Here is a 20777-nt window from a genome sequence, read left to right as displayed (position 1 = left end):
CTCTCTCTGGAGAGGCCCAGCTCTACAGGACCCTGCTTTGTTCTCTTTCTCTGCCCTCACCCCTGAGGGAGGATGCTCTTTCAGCCAGGAACCACTTCAGGAAGGCTATGGCACACTTTCCCTGCTCTCTCACGGGGTCTGTCAGCAGGTCACCACTGGTGGCACAGTGTCCAGTCAGTGACTGCCTCTTGCCTGCTGTCTGGCCCCTGAACCCTGTTGGGGCAGTGTTTGGGTTGCCCAGTGGATGAAGGCCAATGAGGCATGGCAGTGGGGTGGCAGGAAGGGGGGGATACATTGTGGAGCCTTGGAAGGTTCTGCCCAAGAGTCACTGCAGCTGCTTCACCTCTGGACTTCCCGCCCTGGGGCACGCTCCCTCAGGGAGCCCCCGATGGACAGACTGTTCCAATATGACAGACTTTGCACAGAGTAAGAAAATATTTCAAGGCAACACATGTAGAAGGGAACTCTTAGATATGAGGGGATTTTTTCCTTTTCAGTTACATTTTTTATTTGCTGAATTCACTTCCAGAAAATCTTCATTGCTATGTACAGCAAGTACATACATCTCTATTTACATAATTTTCTATCATATTCTTGCAAAATTTCTATTCAGTTATGATAAATTTATGCAATCTTTATCATATCTGGCACTGATATTTAAAAACCTGACACTGCAGTGGAAAAAAGGATGGATTGTACCAGCCAAGGCAGTACTAGTTTCATGTGTCATATTAATAATTTCCTCGAGGGATCTTCAGCTCCTGTTTCCGTTTATTTCACTGTCCCACAGTGACTGCAAGAGTGGTAAAGCTCACTCAATGAGCAGATCCACCAAGAATTTGCTGAAGAGTCAAGGCTGGGTAAAACGAATTGCATTTATTTTAAATATTCCTATATTCAAATACTGACTCAGTATAAATTCTGGCTGAATTAAGTCAGATTCTGCTCTTTTGTTTAGATAATAACTTCTAACTAATCTTTGAAACTATTTTTATCTGTATTTGAGCTGGTAAATACATATTTAAGAAATCTTTGCTAGCAGTAGCTAAATACAAAGAAATGCTTCATATTTTTTCACCAATCACATTCCAACAAATAGTGTTGGAATAATTACAGTTTCATACAGTTAGTTGCCTTTTAAAAAGTAGAGTGCGAATTTCAGCTAGATAGACAACTTTTCGCAAAGAGATATTCATCAGTTTATCAGCTTTTTTGGATTCCAGCATCTGAATCCTGTGCCAAACAAAAAGAAGAAACTCTTTAGCAAAGCCATCACTCGCAGTTCAGAATAGCACTGGGTAAAGGTTTACAAGACCAAGCACTGCAACCCAGCTATGCTGGCAGTCCTGAGCCTCTATTTTCATTTCGCCGTTTGCATGCCTTGTCGTGCTTTGCTCTTTGGGTTACTATTGTCACAATGTGACTGGTCTGCAATATAAGCACAGTGGACAGTTGCACTTCAGTAGGATTTCCAGACAGAATTAACAGAAACAACATAAATGTTAGAAAGAGCCTAGACACAACTTTGTTCATTTACTTATTATTTTGGGGATACTTCAGTGTTGTAGGGCAGATGAGATGTGATTTTTCCTTGCACAATGATGAGGGTTCCTCTGTAAACTTCACTTGCTTTATAATTCCAAGAGAATGTACTTTAGAAGAGCATTAAGAGGAGTGAATAAGGCTTTAGTCTTATACAGGATAGTATTATTCCTTTATCTTAATTAATTTCCTGAAAGGAGTTGTCAATCTTTGGATCTCCCTTAGAGGTGCAGAGAAGCTCAGATGACTTGCTGTCACATGCACAGTGGCATTGGTTTGGGTTGCTTGGTGAGAAGACCCCTTTAGTACTAATGTTGTTCAAATTGTATTATATAGTAAAAGATGATCCATTGTCAGTCAGAATTTCACTAGTCTGTCTTGAATGATAAGTATCAGAGTTTGTCCTTGAACTACGTTTATTGTCCTTTTTGTCTCTCTTGCACCATGGGTCCTTCAGTAGCTTCACAAAATAACTTCTGAACTTCACGCCAATAAACGCATAGAGCACAGGGTTCACACAACAGTGTAAAAATGCTATGGCTTCCATGGTGTATTTTATATAGGCCATTATTTTCTCACTGTCACAAGATTTGTCGATCTTGCCCATGTTGACAGCAGTTATGAGAAGAACAATGTTATAAGGTACCTGGCAAACTAGGAAAACCGCCACAATTAATACAATCACACGGATTGCTTTGTTTCTTTTGGAATTCTGAGCTTGTTGTAAGGATTTGACAATGAAGGTGTAGCAAAAAATCATGAATATGAAAGGTATAAAAAATCCAAATGCAACTTGTAGCCATAGCAGCAGCGACTTCAGCATTGTGCTTTCAGACATTCTGTCAAATCTGTGATCACAAATCTCTTTTGTTTCATTGATGGAGAAGCTGTAACTTTCACTGTACAGAAAAGAGGAACTAGAGATTAAAATTGATGATATCCACACAGCCAAACAAATGACTTTACTATATGCAAGAGCCTTCGCCCTGAGTTTAAAAGACTTTGTTGCCTGTACAATAGCAATGTACCGATCCACGCTGATAAAGGCCAAAAGCAGCATGCCACAGCTGAAATTGATTGCATAGATACCTCTAGCCATTTTGCAAATGAAATCACCAAAAATCCATTCATCACCTGCATAATTCACTGCCCACAGTGGAAGAGTAAGAACAAACAGTATGTCTGCTATGGCCATGTTGAAGAGGTACACATCCGTCATGGACTTGGTTCTTTCATATAAAGCGAAGGTCATCACCACAAAGATGTTACCAAAGAGTCCAACGATACAAATCAATGAATATGCAACTGGCAGAAATGCCTTTGTGAAGTTCCTGACTTCCAACTTAGAACAAGGTGTCATGATTAGAGAATTATAGTCTGAATCGTAGGGGTAATCTGTGGAATAAGAGTCTGTCTGTAGAAAAGGAGAACACCAGTTAACACACAGATGTTAGTCTTTAATCCCTGCATTGTAGAAACATGATAGATAACTGACCACACATTCCAATTACAAATGCATTTAACTCTACAGACAAGGCTTGTAAGAATTACCTAGGAAATTTCATAAAATCATACTTCAAATACTAATGTGGAAATAATCCTTTTGGATGTCCCAAAGGCCTTCATATTCAAGTGCATTATGCAGAAAGGACAAGTCTGCTGTTGCAGAAGGCTCTACAGTGTAAATGTCTAAATTTGAATTTGGGGTCTAGTCTGTTTTTACCATCATACAAGACAAACAGGTCTTCCTAGCATGTTATGCATTCCATACTAATGTAGCTTGACTAAATCAAGCCCAAAAAAAATCTCTCTACTCAGCTAAACAGGCAATCTATGAAAGCTAGCCTGAGACGCATTTACCTGCACCACAAATGCCAAACCTGTAGTGAAAATCCGATAAAAATTGTGCTTTGACAGTGAACTCTGCTGTCAGAAGCACCTCTTCAGATTTTCACTCCTGAAATTACAGTGTTTGGATCTGCAGCCTCAAGAAACTGGGTCTTACAGAGTCATCCCTTTATTGATATGATATTGATATACAATTAGGTACTTACAAAATTCATTTTGGCAGTACACTTTTCAGAAAAATATGTTCAGAAGGACCTCAAAATACTTTCCCAAGTATTTCTGGAAAAAAAAGAAAAAAAAAAAAAAAAAGAAAAAAAAAAAAAAAAAAAAAAAAAAAAAAGAAAAAAAAAAAGGATTGGATCAGGAAGCCAGCACAAGAAGTGTGAACAAGCAGAAAAACAAAATTGGAAATAAAACCTACTCAAAACAGAATCTCATCACTGGAGTATGTTAACAAATCACACTTCTCTACAAAATGTCCAGTTGTAGAAAGTGAAAGGTTTTTCTCAGTATTATTAAGAGTACAAACTATATAGAATGTTTATTCATAGGCTAATAAATTATATATGAGAATATTTGACTGCTATTTCACATTGAATTTGCACCATAAGAAATTAGAATAAATTAAATTTTACTTTGAGAACTTCTATATGACAATGGCAATCCATATATTGAGGGAAATAGGAAAAAATAAACAGCATTCCCTTAGTATACTTCATAACAGTAATGCAACAAGTGACAATTTAAGAGCCACAGAATAATTGCCTCTTATAGTGCAAAGGCTAGTAAACAATGTCTGAACACACTGAGCACTGGTGCTTTTTCTTTGGTCAGTGCACAGATTCACAGTGCAGAGTTCAGTGCACAGTTCAAACAGCACCCTATGAAAAATGTTTGTTTTCTTTATCACTGTGATACCTAACTGTTTTACAAATGAGGCTTACTTAATTTGCACAACACCCTGTGGCAAAGAAATATTACTACATTTATTTATAAGGGAGAATCTGAGTCATTAGAGCTAAGTATCCACTTAAGATGTTCAGTTTGAGACACTATCCCCCTCAACATCACTTCTAAGGGTACTTAAAATGATGAAGGACATCAGCTAGATAAAGGATTAAATCCATTGACTGTTTACATCCAGGATCAGACTTCTGCAAATCAGATCATAGAGTTTGAAGTCACAGAAAAATAAAATGGAGAACAAGTCATTGGTGGCCATATGTGGGAAGCTAGGCTTAAATAATTTGTTCCATCTCATGCAGGAGCTCATGGGCAGGAGATTTAATTCCTCAGCATTCCCTTGCATGAGTTCAATCCTTCCCTTCTTTCCATTAGCTGCACCTATCAACAGGGCAGTAATTTCAGGGATGGGATGACATGAGGTCCCATATTTGTCAAGGCTGTGCAGGGCAGTTTTGTTTAGAGTTTGTCTGCCTTTTGCTGTTGGTGTTACTAATTGGGAAGAGCACATGGGTGAGCTTTAAGTCTACAAAAGCAAAACCTTCCAGTTTGGGAATTACCTAATATTGAAAACGAGAGAGAGAGAATTTGTAAAAGTGGGACAGATAAAGTTCAGATATGATGGGGAAATTCAGGAAGGGAAAGGACAGAATACCCTCCAAAAACATAATGAGGATGATTCATGTGGGGTTGCTGGCTCATGACAGAGGGCTGCAGCTGGGTGAAGGCCTGAATTATATGATGTTACTAAGGCATCACAGCTTATCTGGATTTCCTGCCCTTTAAACAAATCTTTAACAATGTCTCCAGCTTCATGTGCTGGCTTTTCAAAACTGATTTTTAGAAGCTGCAGGAATATGACAGTCTGAAAGCGCTTGAACACCTTCTGAAGCAAATTTCAAACAACTTAAAGGTGTCTCTCAGAAGCGCAGAGACGTATAGGGCAAGCAGGCAAGTTATGTAATTAACCTGAGGCTGTGGTCCCCTAAACTGGAACAGTGACAGTTTTAGTCACTGGCTGCTGCTTTACACTTTCTGATCCCATCCAGCCACACACTCATGACCTTGCTTGGTGTTTCTGTTATCCTTTGCACTTGGCTGCAGCTACAGTAACTCTTCAGTTGGACAGAATTAAAGGGGAGCCTGTCTCGGTTATTATTTTAGAAACTGTTATTTCATTGATGCAAGAAAAATACCATCCAAGGTGTCTGCCACTCATGTCTTTTTAAGCCCTACATGGCCAGAATGGACAAAGAGAGTCTGACAGCATATCTTCTCTGTAAAAGTCACTCTTCATTCCACTTAGACAAAGCCACTCTGAACATGAGTGTAACACAGAGATGGAAGGTGATTGGGAGAGGGCATTTAGAAGAAAGGGAGCCATGGGTATTTCCTACAGCCTGCAAGGAGGGCTAAGAAGGGAGATCTCTCCAGATTATCACTAAGAAAAGTCTCTTTAGCTCGCAGAAGAGCTCAGCAGAGATCATATGAGGAACAACAACTATTCATCACAGGAGAGATGCATATTCTCCCTGATCCTACAGGAGTTCAAAAAGGCACCACCAGCCACACATTTATTCACAAAATTACTTCCGCTGTCCAGCAGAAGCTTCCTGAGGATGGTGAGTATGAGAGTTGTAGCAAAAGACCCAAACTGAAATCAGACTTGCAGAGATCAGATTTAGACCTGATTTAAATCTCTTGAGCTGACTTCCTTTTCTGAATTTGAAACAGCATTCACGGAAGTTATTAAAAAGATGCACTGCTGCTGAGGAAGTTGAATCAGAACTTTTATAAACACAGTTTCCTTTTTGATTTAAATCTTGCTAACAGTAGGGACCTTTATAGTTTATAATCTGCATAGTTACATCTTAATTTAGCATTAATGTATTAGGTAAATATAAAAAATAAATTTTCATATATATATATATATATATATATATATATATATATATATATATATATATATATATATATATATATATATATATATATGGTGGTGTGTCCTAACATTGGTTATGTACCACATATGGGTAGTACATGTCTGTGCATGTGCACTCAAAAACACCTATGTTCTGAATATTAAATATCTAAGTCTTGAATTTTTGAGCTTAGTATTTTTCCACTTTATCCACATCATCACATTGCTTTTCACTATGAAAGCAGTGTGTGAGTACTCAAATGTAAGACTAAACCACAATCTTAAAAACAAATATACTATTTAAATTATACACCCAAAACACAATGAATAAAGACAGACCTGAGGAAAAACCCAGAATTCTATGAAGAAAAAAATTCAATCATTAAGTACTTTTAAGACTAGTCCACCCTCGCAAGTAGAATCCCACTTACATGTTCAGTTTAATACATTTGCCACACATATACACGGATTATAGATTACCTGCTTGATTTTATACTCACCCGATTTGAAAATTGTCTGAAGGCCAGGCAAAAGAGGATGTGTGATTCTTTTAAAGCCTGTTTTGGCTGCCTCAAGCACATTTACCACCAGCCTCACCAAGAATACATTCTAAATTAGAAAACAAGAAATAACAGCATTAGTTAAATGTACAGAGTTAAATTGAAATAACCACCACTTCCTCCTCACAAGCAACAGCAATAACCTGTTTTTTATGTAAAGGAAAATGTTGCTGTGCTGAAAACATACAAGCTGGAAACAGATATTTTATTAATTTACTTATTAGTCTACCTATGTCATGATATTATTTTTTAAATAATCAAGCTTAGAATTAGAATCATAATAAGCAGGTTGTTAATTGCCATTGTGCTCAGAACATGTCCTGAATGATGACCTGGTTTTGCAAAGGGTGCACTTAATGTCATGCAGATGAGTAGTTTCAACATCAATCATTTTAATCAACAAGACTGCTTAGAGTAAAACTGTGAAATGAGACAAGTGATAATTACCAAATTGATTGGTTTGGAGCAGCTGTTTTAGAAGAAAAAAAATAGTAATCTGTTATATGTCAAGATGCACACAACCCAAATGTTTGTCCAGATCTGCTAACACATAATGTGTAAATGCAGGTAAATACGTAAAATGTAGTTGTATTTACCTGTTTGGTACAAACATTTGTTGTTCATGTTCATGCCATTCACTAGAATATGGAACTAGACACGGAAGTGTTTCATCTCATGATTCCTGAATTTTAAAACTTAGAAATGTTTCTTTTCCAGACCCTGGTTCTGAACACAACTTAGATGTTTGCATTATCAGGAAGAGAGAAAAAAATGAAAAAAACCAAACCTCCCTCTCTGAACTTATTTTTGAAATTATGTTTGGCATCTCATTAGAGATGCCACATGGCAAAAATTACAAAGACAGTCCTGTAAGATTCTAAGATATGATTAAATTAATAGAACACTGGACCTAAAGAAATGCAGGATGACAGATGTTCTGCTCACTCACCTTTTTTTCTAAACTGAGCAAATCACAGTAGCAGTGGCTCCCCACCAGCTTAAGCTTGGGGGTTCTTTCCACTGACCACACCCCGTGAATGGAACAAAATTTCTGCCTGGTGTCAAAAGGAGAACTGGTACATTTAAAGCACCATGTCATAATGGTTCGCAATTATCTAAGCAGGCACATGTCATTTTCTCAATGGCTCATTTTCACAGGATCCTAGACTTCAGCTATAACCAAACCCATGTGCATGGAACAACACAGAGATACCCGAAAACCCTGAAATTAGAGTCTTGTTTTACCTAAATGTGCATGCATATGTGGTGAAAGCATGTTTTGATTATTACTGCTGCACAACAATCTTCACTGTTTGATGCATACAAAGCAAAAAAGTGTGAAATCTGTCTGTGACTCAAATAACTTCAGCATGGTCACTATAAGATTAATTTGGCCCCCTTATCACTGTTTGGACTAAACCACTCCCTGTCATCACAGATCTGGAGCAGGTTGTGATTAAATCCATAACATAGTAAAGCACTTGAAAATAGTTTTATAAAGTCCAGTAAAATGGAGGAAAGATGTGTGAGTTTCAGTGCAGAGACAAGGAGGTGAAGACAGAAGTCCTTGAGAATCTTTCAAAGCATCCTTAATCACAATAGTGAAGTACTCTATACTCTATTATTGATAATTTTATAATTCATAACAATTTCCATCATTAAAACTTCACAGATTTTCAGATCATCCTTTGAACTTTTGCCAAACTTTGCGTTGACTTTTCTTTTAACTACATTTTTGTGCTGGTTTGTTAACTTGTGATTTGCATGTCAAATTGTAATAATGGAAATCATCTAACTAACTTGAGATGAGACTTGGAAGGTACTTTCTGGACTTTCTTAGAAAGAAACACAAGGTTCTTTTTGAAATCTCCTGTCCTTCAAGTGCTGCAAGGCACAGTATGTTTACTCCTGATAAACTAGGTGCATACATTTGGAGTAACACAGCTACATATAACAGCCTCGATCCTGTTTAAGATAACTCCCTTTCTGTAAACACTGTCTGAAGAAAACCACTGATTCCTGTTCACAGTCTCTGAGAGTTTGAAATAAGGGCTCAAACCCTGTTAAAAGCAGCAAATTCAAAGTAGAGACACCTTCCATTGGTAATGGCATTTGATGATATGTCAGTGTGGAATATTTCACTGAAGCACTTCTAGTGCTTCTTTCCCATAACTTTGGGAGTGAAGAGATGGATCTGTGTCTTGCAAAGCAAATTTCATTACACAAAGACAAACGTAACACATGGCAGTTATGTAACCAGCAAATAATGAGTAACAGAAGTAGAAAATCCCTTTCCATTACAAAACCATCTGTGAATTCAAGTCACCATGTCCATCATGATTGTAATACATATTCAGACAAACACTTCTAGTAACAGCTTCCAACATCTCTCAGAGACAACAACTTACCTTTGGAATACCAAGATTAGCCTGTGAAAAAATCAAATATTATCAACATATTTTCATGGAATGAAAGTCATCAAAATATAGATCAGATTTTTAATGCTCAGTTAAGAGATAAATCAGAGTTTTAGCCGATCCTTTATAAAAGCTATTGCTCACCTTGTTCCATAACCAGGTGCTTTCTAATTTAAATGTATCTTGTGCTCTTAGTCTGTAATAAATTCAATATCCAGCATACATAGCAATCTTTCAGAAGGTAAAGAATTCACCATTTGGTGAATTCCAAAGTTGCCATGAGGTACCTAGTCAAACTTACCTTTTCAACACAGTTTCTTTCAATCAGTCAGCCTTTTTTACAGGTCCTTTTTGCTTCACCTTCACACTGTGGAAACTGTGGAAGGAGTTTGATCTTTCTAACACAACTCTTTGTTAATCTGTGTGTTAGCTAGTTTTGGTTCATATGTTAGAACTCTGAAAGGAAATCTGCTCTCGCTTATTGCTAATATGGTAATTGTGGTTTTCCTAATCTCATCACATGGTAGTTTTCTGCCACCGTTAATTAAAGAAAGAAAATATTTAAAGATAGGGAAAGCAAAGCTATTGTCTGAGTTGTTCCAGAATCCGCTTGTTTCTTCTGAAATGAGACAGTATGTCACCTTTTTTAATTCTAAAAGAAAGGTAGCATGCACCCCTGCGCTCTTCCAACCTGATTTCATGTTTCTTCAGTTAAATTTAGATCAGTCTAATCTAATTCAAAAATCTAGCCATCAGCTGAAGTTCTAGTCTCTTCATCATTTTTTTGGGTTATAAAATGTAATTTATGTATTTATGTTCAAGTTTTTTATGTTACCTACTTATATTTCTCATCATTACCGTCCTACATTATCAATATATTTTTATTTCTCATTAATTCCATCAAAATTTCCTTCTTTTGTTTGCATCTAGCTTTTTTACTTCTTGTCAATCATTTTTGCTGGTTTTGGCATTTCTGTATTTATATTTTTGTTCTCCATATTTCTTCCCCTTTCTTCGTTCAGCTTTTCTAGATTTCTCTTATTCACATCTCTTGTTGTCTTTATAATTTCTCTTCAGCTTTATATTTTTTAATACCCCTCACTTCCTTCCCCTTTGATCATTTCTGTTCCCATTTTACCTCACTCCCATCTGCTTCCATTATCCCCTTGTCAGATGCAGCCCTCCTCTCAGATTATGAGGTGTCAGTGACTGATATCCATCCCACACTGACCAGCATCCCTCAATGTTTTTATCACTTGGTCACCTCTGTCAAACCACTCAGGGAGGAGAGACCCCTCCTAAATGCCTTCTACAGGGTTTTTTTTCCCCACAGGAGCAAATAAATAGGGCTCAGGGATTAAATGGGTAGCTCTGCAAACAGAGCACTTGGGAAGGAATCTGCACAGTCAGTGCTTGGGTCTCACCTCTAGCCCAAGGTGTGACTGTGTTTGTGAGGTATCACAACCCATCACTTTTCTTCCACCAATGCACTCGATATTTATCTTCAAAATGAAGCAAGGGCTGAAAAAAGAAAACCTGATGGGAAACAGTTTGCTGATCATGGTAAAGATTCAGATGTGATTTCTGGTGAGACTAGACATGGAATTTCTGAAGGAGGAGCACAGTCATACTCAGAGCACTTCTCTTCTGCAGCATCACTTCTTAGAACCAGCTGAGGTCATAGCAGGCCTGAGTTCCAGAAAGAAGCATGAGGAGCAGTAAGTGTACGCTCCTGTTGAAAATCACTGGCTTCCGAGAAGCTGGTTAAACAGATTTTATTCTATTGGAGAAAATGTTGATAAACCAAAGCTGTAAATTAAAAATTATTAGGAAATTTTTAATGGCAAAATGCTGGTTTATAAAATGCACCAAGATGCACAGCTGAGATATTATATGCTTGTTTATGCTTTTATTCTCTTTTGTAGTCTGAGTTTATGGATCAGGCTGTTCCCTAACTTTAGGCAGAGAAAGTAGGAAGTGAGTAATGTCATTCTGTGGTCTAAGATCTCACAGAAGTTTAGACAGAAAAACAAATAGAAATCACAAGGAACAGCAACTCCCATCAGACATAAGATCAGCCTTTTCTACTTAACATATTTAAATTTTTCATCAAAATGTTTCTGGGATATCTAAAGGTATTCTGAAGGAAGAAACTGCTTTATTGAAGTTGGGTTTTTTTTACTTTAAGAAAAGGACTTTTTCTAGATTATGTTTTATTTGGTCTGTTTCCTACTATTCCTTTTTAACTGCTTATCTTAAAAAGGTTTAAGAGCTATTTCTGGTGAAAGCGTCTCCCCAGGTTATACCAGAAGTAATGAACCCTCGCAGTGGTGAACAAAATGATACAATCCTTGTACTGCCAAGGGCCAATTGAGTGAAGATGCCACTTGAATTCTCACTTACCTACCTTCTCAACTCACAGGAAACTGTTTTATTGACCAGAAAATATATGTTTGTTCCTGAAATCCCAAGAAAGAATGTGTAGGCCAAGTCACAGTCCCTTATTTAAGGGCTCAAGATCATATTCTTGCTAAAGTGGATCTAAATTTTCTAAATTAAGTGTAACACCTCAAAGAAGACAAAACATTGCAAAATATTTCCAAATAACTGCTGCTTTCTGAAGTCAATTGTCTACTGCAAGAAAGTTCTGCTGAATTATCTGCCAGTGTTTGACTAATTTAAATTCAGCTGTAGCGAACAAGTGAATTTCCATGTCAGAAAAGTTGCACACAGGAGACCAAGATACAAGCAGAGTTAAGTATGGAGTTGCTGACATGATTTCTATGTTTTTGATCCTGTAGTCAGACCATACCCACTGTGGTAACATTTTTTAATTGCTTGATTCAATCACTCAGTTTCATGTCTCATTGAAATAACTAACAAAGTAGTTTCTCAGAGCCTGTCATCACTCTGTACTCCCAAGCATTTACATTATAACCTGAATATGTGGAATTCAGTGACCTGATTTCTTTTTAGACCTCTGCTTTCTTCATATGACTATTTTTTACGAGAGACCTACGCCATGGAATGCCCCAATCCCATCTCTCCAGCAGTGGGCTTCATGACCTGAGGAAGAGCTAAAAGGTAGTTTAAAAGTTGTGGATATACGTAACACTGCAACTGGATGTGCAGTACGGAAGACAAACAGGGGGTGGCAGCTGGCCACTTCAATGAGACAACGACTCCCTCATTTTACATCTATACCACAGAGCAGGCTGTAACCACTAACCACACCAATGATCTGAGGCTACCCAGAGAGAAACTGTCACAAGAGATTGCTCTGCAAGGAGGAAAATCTCCTTCCAGGTCTGCAGGACCAGAGGAATTACCACTCCCATATAGTCACCACTGAGATGCCACCTGTGCAGGCTGGTATCAGAGAGAAGTTTTGTCCTAATCATACATCCTCTCTGTGGTCAGATATAAATCAGTGAGATAATCAAGTATATTGAAATATTTTTGCTTTCAACAAGTTTTAAATGTTTCAGGCACTTAACTGTCACAGCAGAAGAGTTGCACCACGATCCCTTTAGAGAACTGAGAATTACCATTTATTTCTGTGGGGATTAGGAGGGAAAGGAAATGCATAGAGCTGTGTTGTGCCATGCAGATGACAGGGAAAGTGGTTGCTGACACAGGATCCTCTGCTGTGCACAGTCTACACATCTGTCTGTATTTTTATTGCAGTGGATAGCTAACCTTTCACTTCCCCTCTAAGAGTGGGCAGCTGCTGCTATAATTTGATCTCTATGTCTATATGCAGGCAATCACTGGTGGTTAGGGCTTTGGTAACATTGATTTTTCCACTGTGATTTCAGAGGTGGTAAAAAAAAAAAGTAAAAAAAAAAAAGAAAAGTAAAAACAAAGAAACCAAAGAAGTAATGGAAGGCACATTACTGAATGTTTCCTCACGGGAACAACATACTGCCAACTGCAGTTGATTAATTTTGTGCTACACAGAGAATGCAAGCATGTCCTTACATCCATTCCTGAGGGATGATGGGTTTGTCTCCTTAAGTATAATCTAGCCTGCACAAAGACAGGAACTTGCTAATGCTATGGGACAAGTATGTTAGAGAAGCAGCACAGCTTTCCACGTCGACAGACCCAATGCCAGACACTCCAAGACAGATGCATTGCTTGACAAGGCCAAGTCTATCAGTGATGGTGGCAGAGCCTCTGGGGTAACATAGTTAAGAAGGGGGGGGGGGGGGGGGGGGGGGGGGGGGGGGAAGGGGACCCTTATAAGAGCAAAGACAGATAAAGAAGAGAAGAATAAGAATACATGAGAGAATATAACAGCTCTACAGATGCCCAGGAAAAGCAATCAGTGAGTGATCTCTCCCTGTCCTTATCTCACGAGCCTCTCATTATATCTACACTCCCCTGTCCATCTGAGGAGAGGAGTGATATAAATACTTTGGTGGGCACCAGGCATCCAGCCAGGGTAAACCCACCAACCAGCACTGAAGTTCAAATCAGTGCCAGAATCCCCCAACCACCTCCACCAAAACATTGCCACACAAACCCAATATAACCTGGAAAACTAGAAACTTGTTTATGGCTCTTAGCCTTGTCAAGGAAACTTCTTCACCTGCAGCAAGACTTTTTAACAGGTCTCTCAGGGTATCTTCCTTACCCAGTGCAAAGCTATGCTAGATACTTCAGGTGGCAGATGCAGTACAGCCCCCAAAGGATCTATTCATCTTTCTCCAAGTTATATTATTTTTGATGCCTGCCTAGGCACCTTGCTCATCTCTTCATGGCATTGTCCCTGCTTGTGGCAGAGGAATTGGACTAGATGACCTTTGAAGGCCCCTTCCAAACCAAACTATTCCATGCTTTTAGAGTTACATGATTGTGCTGTGCGGCACAAACATGTTTTTTACTGAGGGGGAAAGATGTATGTATTTGTGAGGACACACTTGAGAAAGCTGGCAACCCATGGTCCTTTCTCCCCAGGAAGTTTTGTTTGTCTCCACTGCTGAAGTTTTGAAAAGTGAACTAATATTAACCACGTCTTGCTCCACTGCATCTTCCTCCCACTTTGTTGGCTAGGCTTGACAGGCATCTAAATTTGCACTGGTCCATCACTCATCATCCCCAGTGGGCTCTCACTACTCTGAAGCTTTAGTGCTCGTTTCAGGAATCACCACCTAAATGCTAACTGGAACAGTCGCACCAGGATCTGCTGCTGCTCCCCATTCCTGCTCTCTGTGGTCCTATTCAAAGTCTTGGCTCTATCTGCTTCCTCCTACAAAGATGACCATCTGACAGATTTGTTTCTTTCTCTTGCCCCCAAAATATTCTTTCTGTCCATGTTCAACTGATCTCACCAGTCTGTGTTTGGAGTGAGGACCACAACTCAGTTGGTAATTTTTGGGACAGTAGTCTTGTTCTTTCATTACTTCACAGGCACAATATTCCTTTTGCTATTTCCAAGCTCAGTTTCTTCCAAAACACCTCTGACTGTTGCTACCTGAAATGCCAAAGTGAGACTTGGCCCAGCTAGTCATTTCCTTCTACCTGCTGTCAGTTGTAGGGGCAGAGGTGCTGCTCTGCACTTTTTATCCATTTGTCTCAAGCATAGCTGCTTCCTGTTCAATCCAGAGAGCCAGGACTAAGTGTCCTGATTCTCAAGGCACACACCACAAGAACCATTTACCAGATGACCTTAGTACCAAATACACAAAACCAGAACCCAAAAATGTATGTTGGCTCCTCAAAGCAGTGTTGATTACATGAGGTTTGTGTGATCTGTTCCTTGACTTCTCAACATTAGTGTGAAAGCACAGGGTCAACACCCCCACAGCTAACCACGGCGCTGCATTTAACACTGCAGTACCTCCTGCGAGGCCCAGGGTGGTTTTCAGTCTGTGTCAGAGTACATGGCATCCAACTCACAGAGAGCCTTTGAAGCTGCTGTCAACAGCAGCTCTTTCATGGGCCCGTTGCCAGCCTGCTCTCCCAGGAAGGAACTCTTCTCTCCCTATACCACTCCAATGCTCTGAACCTCAGACTAGTGTTTGAAGCACAGCCCCTGCTCGAGGACACTTAAGTACATCTATCTCTGGGATGCCCAATTCTGCCTCACAACCCCTCCTGAAAGTTTAACCTCTCAGTCTGCCTGATTCCAGCATCTGTTCTCACTACACAACAGCTTTAATGTACCACCAAAAGTGCAACTTCCATTGTTGAACTCTACAGGAACTGTACAGTGTCCCTAAGGGGAAAACCAAATCTGCTTGACTTGAAGGCAATCCAAGGGTTTCTTCCAGGTCCCTAGAAGACCAGCAAATATATTAGTGAGGCCTCCCACTCACATGCAAAACAACGTTGAACTGTCTTGACTCACATTGAGGGCCTGTTGCCTCTTTCTTCCCTCCAAAAGGCTCAGATCAACACCAGAGTAGGTTTTGTTTCCTTCTGTGCAATAGTGTTGCCATCTCCTCAGACTCCAGTCAGTCAAAGGATTTTTTTAAGCAACCATCTTGTGGTTACCTGTGCTGTGCTTAGAGTGGCACAGTTCCCAGTTTGACAGGTTTCACGACTAATGAAAGCAGAGGGCTTTTCTGAGATCAGAGGTTTCTACCTTTTCACAAACCATCGAACTACTGCGAAAGAAGAATAGCTCAACTTCTTGCTAACACCAGAGTGCAAATCTGGCAGTGAGGAATGCTCTGCACCACACAGCTGGAGTGTGCCTCACCATGCTCAACCAGGACTTCAGTACTGGTCCCACACTGCCCGTTCCAACCCCAAATATAGAGCAGAGGATCCTCAACTGTCCTTCATCCGTCCCCCTCCTTTCTGTGCCTGAGACTAGATCTAATTTGTGCTTGTGTAGTTTTATCTATATGCGCAATTTTCTGCAGATAGAGGTTAAAACTAGTCCATAAGACACATCAATGGCCCTGCACTTATTCACTTCAGTAGGTTAAACATATTGAATTCCACTCCCCAGAGCAGTCTTGTGCACAGAGAAGACGCTGCCCCTTCCCAGACAAATGGTCAGCGCAGGCTGTCCTCTCAGCACCTTGCACTGGTGGGCAATACCTGTGGCAAAGTGGCAAAAGTTCTGTTTTCCCCAAAGTGTTGGCAAATTCTACAACCCATGAGACTTTTCTGCATTGCCACATCTTGAGATGGAGCCTTAAATTCTATTAAATATCATATTTACTAAAAAAAAAGCACACAGTTCACCAACAATTATTCCAAGTAACTGTGTGTCCCAGGCTCCTAACTAACAACAGACTGCTGTGGTTTTAGATTAAACCCTCAGGTTAAGGACAAAAATCAGGAGAGAAAAGGGGCAGCCACTGTCAAGAAAGAAATCTGTCTTTAGCTATGTGATTAACTTGTCACAGCTCAACTTCTGCTCTCCTACACTGTTGGAACCAAGGAAGAAAAAAAATAAGCTCCAAGCAATTAGGTTTGCTTGATTTGAATGATCTCTATTATGTTCCTGCCTGTTCAAAGTTTGTTTCAATTCTCTTCTCTAACCCCTCAAGGACAAGAGGATCAAGTAAATATAAAACGATTCATTAGCAGAATTTGACTCTACCATACAGTAAAAAAAAAGGAACCAAAAAACACAGAACAAAATCCCCAGGTAGTCTGCTTAAAAAAACCAGTAGTGACAAGAAAATGTATAGATGCTATTTATTGTCAAAGACACACAACTGGACAATGTTCAGTTTGCTTCCCATAAGGAACAGATCCTTTTATTATACAACAGTGTGAGTCAGGATGCATATATTTTTTAAAAATTCTAACTGCATTGAGAGATGAGTAAATGAAAAAGGCTGTTCTGCAAGATTTCCTGTACTGTGGTGCATGGGCAAGTGGCCTACATTTGTGACCCCATTTTTCTTTCAGGTCTGTAGTTGTACTGCACACACTCAATCCTTTGATTCGAAGCCTGTAGGAGTGGGAATGGGCAATGCTGGGTCCAGACTGAGTCTTGAATGAGCTGCACTGCTCTCTAACCCATGTGCATTCTAGCTTCCACATGACTCTAAGCCTGAACCAGACCTTAAATGCTGCTCTTCAGCAAAGGGTGACATAAAAGAGACAAACAGCTTCCTCCCCCAGTCACCCCTGTGAAGCGGACTGAAGCTGGAGCTGCTCGGCAGAGCCAGAGCCCCAGGCGGGTGGGGCTGAGGTGGGGAACGCACTGTGCCACAGAGAACCTCTGCTGCTCTGCTCCCACCATCAACACGGGACAGGAGAGTCACTGCCCCTAAATATCATGAGTTTCACAGGCTCTTTACATGACTTGTACTGCTAGAGCTGTAGTATTCCGAGGTATTTCTGTGAGGAAAAACAATGGGGCAGAGCTGTGAGATCATGTAGTCTATATGAGCTGCTACAGCCAAACATCTCCTAACCTTTTCCCAACAAATGGATTTTCTAGCTCGTTCCCTACAACAGCAGGCTGCAGCCAAAACTGAATTCCTTTTGAATTTTGTTTACAAATGGGATTATGACCTCCTGGTTCAAAACCAAAATGCTCCTCATGGTTAATCTCTAACGTGATGCAGTTACTTCTTTAGATTTTTAGATTTTTTAAACTCAATCCTTGCACCTGCTTCTCCCTGCTCTAAACTGCCCAGCTGGGTATCTGCTTCAGCATCAAGAGCATATCCACATGCCCTAGTGCAGGGAGCACACCCTCAGTCATCCCTTGTCAGAGCAAAGGGAGTTTCCTGCACCAAGCCACAGCTCTTGTGTGGCTGCCAGGACTCTTACTGTGTCAATCAATTTTACATAACTTGCTCTCTGCTACCACCCATTGCCTTCTCAGCTTCATTGTTCCTTGGGCTAGTCTCAATTTGTGTGTATGTGCTTGATTTAATTTTATTTGTACAAACTGGATTGACTTGCATTCTTTCAAAGTGGCACTTGGCACTGATTTCTGCATATATATTATTATGGCTCTCTGAGTTCCTTTGCATTTTTCCAGAGTTTATCTTATTACATTTTGATATTTAGTGCAAAAGCATGCATGCCAGGAATCAGTGCAGAAGAGCTCCTATGCATTAACATCACACTAGTGTATCCTAATCTCACTTAGGCTATAATCTCACTATGATAGTAGTGTATGCTAATATATATATGATACTATATATATATATATTATACATATATAATATATATACACTATATTATATATCTATATATTATATATAGTATACTACTGTATACTAATCTTACTATAGGCCGGATGAGACCTACAGCTCCAATGCATTCGTTTGACTGGCACTTCCAACTCCTTCAAATTAAGCCCCATCAAATTAGCACGCATTTATTGAAACCAGAAATTCGTGAAAGTATTCATTAATTTTGATTTCTCTTTCATGGAAGAAGACCATGAGAATTTGCCCTCTTTTTCTCTGAGATCATCAGCACCTCCCCACATCTCTGACCGCACCTTAAAGAGACCTGCACTGCCAAAGCCTGCTCCAAATTCAAACCTTCTTGTATAGTTAATAGTTTCTGTTTAGGTGCCTAATTTCAAATTTCACTAGGGCTTAATTAACTTTAGTATACTGAGTGAATGTAACTGACAAACACCAGGTTTGCAGTGCTACACTTAACAATAGCTGGTGTATGTGTGTGTTGCTTTTTAATGACAGAGTCTATTACTTAAATCTACAATTTATTCCATAGGAATTATTTTAAACTCCATATTTCTCCCCTGAATGTGTGAAATTATGAAGTGTAAGTGTACATAATTCTCACCTCCAGAATTGGTTTAGTCTCTGAAACACACAATTTACATTTTGTGTTTGGAATGCTTTGAACTACTTATCTTTCAATTTTATCAATTTCCTTTTAATGAACACAGCACAGACCTCTTACTTTGCAGTTCAAAGGAGATGAAGAAAACTAGTATCAGTCAAGATGTCGGCCACTTAACACCATAAAGGTGCTTTTTTTAAAAAGGTTGCCAGAATAACTGTGTAAAACCCAGTCTCTGTCAAACGTTTCCAGGTAGCCAAGTACCTCATTGATTTCAAGGAAATTTATGCCTCTAGACTTTGCCTAAATTCATTCCTAATTTATCCACAAGCCAGTATGACTTAGACAGTCTTAAAGATTTTATTCATGTTTAGAAAGAACTGGAAAGAATTTTCAGGGAGAGCGGACAGTGCCGTGAGGAGCAGGCTCAGCCAGACACTCTGCTGAGCAGCAGCCTGTTTGCCCACAGCTGCCCCCTTCCCTCTCTGCCCATGGTTGTTCCTCCAAACCACCACCCCCTCCCTTTCTCCCCTTTTGATTCTGGCTCTAAATATCCCGGAAGAGAATTTACGCACACCCCAAACAGTCTTCTCCAACATGCCATCAGCCCGTGTCCCTGTAGGTCACTAAGCCCAAGAGGTGACCCAGGGGCTTGCCTGGGGGCACCTTCGCTCAGATGGCCCAGGAAAGAGACAGGGCAAGGGCTTTCAGCTTCAAGAGCTCCAGTTCAGTATTGGGCTTCCCCTGGCCCTTGCTCCCCTGTGCTTGTAAGAGCTGAGCCTTAATCCCCAACCCAACATTCACCAACGTGAAAAGCGGGTGGGTGGCACCGTCACCTCGCTTCACATGGCGTTTCCCAGCCGTGATTCAGCTCCTGGTGGGCAGCACTCCCCGCGCAGGAGGCTGGTTGCCACCGCAGGTTCTGAGGGCTTGCTCATGAGGCTCCAGCGTGCTGAGCCTCACAGCCCCACACCTCAGGAGAGGAGCTGCTGGAGCACAGCAGCCCCCAGCAGGGGCAGTACACCTGCACAAGTTACCTCTTTACTCTGGCCTGCTTTCCATTTGTGGAGATGAGCTTTTAATCACACAACCTAATACAAACTGCCAGAATTACCTGTCTGAAACATGATGGGAACATTAGTTTAAAAGCAAGTCTGCCACAATCACCTAAGCCAAAAATGCATCTGGAAACACTGCTCTGCCATGTGCCAGCCTTTTCCCAATAGTTCCCCTTGCAGCACGGCCTGAAGGACACCTGTCACCTAAAACAGACCATGTTGTGAGCACAAGGTGGAAACTTTTCCATTTCAGAGAAAAAAAAAAAAAAAAGCCTGAGGCAGTTTCTTGCTATCAAAGTGCATGCGATACTTTTACAGGGGAAGGAGGCAAGTGACCTGATTTTACAGCCTTCTATCTGTTGTGGTTTCCCCATAGCACAGAGTAATTGAAACAAAATACTTAAAGCTGTTAAGAAACTGAAAAACAACTTCTAGAAGCCTTACACTTTGCTTTTCAACTTAGATCCAAGCGTAAGGATCAGCTGCAACTATTCACACAGCACACTATCCAATTATGTTCCAAGTCCACGTTTCTTAAAAGATTTATTCAAGGACATAAGATTTAAATCCTTACAGTAGATTCAATGTTAAATTACTGTTCTTGCAATCGTTGGCTTTTCTCTGTGGGACAGTTAGTATGAACATAAACACCTGCATTGATAAACTGTAGCAAAACTACTTCTACCTGCAAACAGGGTGGTTTGCATGCACAGAGGCAGCAAGA

General features: G+C 40.0%; 1 protein-coding gene across 1 annotated transcript; it reads right to left on the bottom strand.

Annotated features, from left to right (window-relative positions):
- Nucleotides 1–556: 556 nt before the first annotated feature.
- On the bottom strand, nt 557–9622 carry CCR6 (C-C motif chemokine receptor 6). Its single transcript, XM_066180424.1, has 4 exons — nt 9553–9622; nt 6775–6883; nt 3597–3669; nt 557–2956 (listed from the first exon to the last, which is right to left on the bottom strand). Exons 3-4 carry the CDS (start codon nt 3603–3605, stop codon nt 1871–1873), a joined length of 1095 nt encoding a protein of 364 aa, XP_066036521.1. The 5' UTR covers nt 3606–3669; nt 6775–6883; nt 9553–9622; the 3' UTR covers nt 557–1870.
- Between the last annotated feature and the right edge of the window lie 11155 nt (nt 9623–20777).

This window comes from Chamaea fasciata, unplaced genomic scaffold, assembly GCF_029207755.1.
Source record: "Chamaea fasciata isolate MVZ Bird 193981 ecotype frontalis unplaced genomic scaffold, bChaFas1.0.hap1 SCAF_3, whole genome shotgun sequence".
Taxonomy (NCBI): domain Eukaryota; kingdom Metazoa; phylum Chordata; class Aves; order Passeriformes; family Sylviidae; genus Chamaea; species Chamaea fasciata.
The sequence above is the reverse complement of the archived record's forward strand: the minus strand, read 5'-3'. Positions and strand labels throughout refer to the sequence as shown.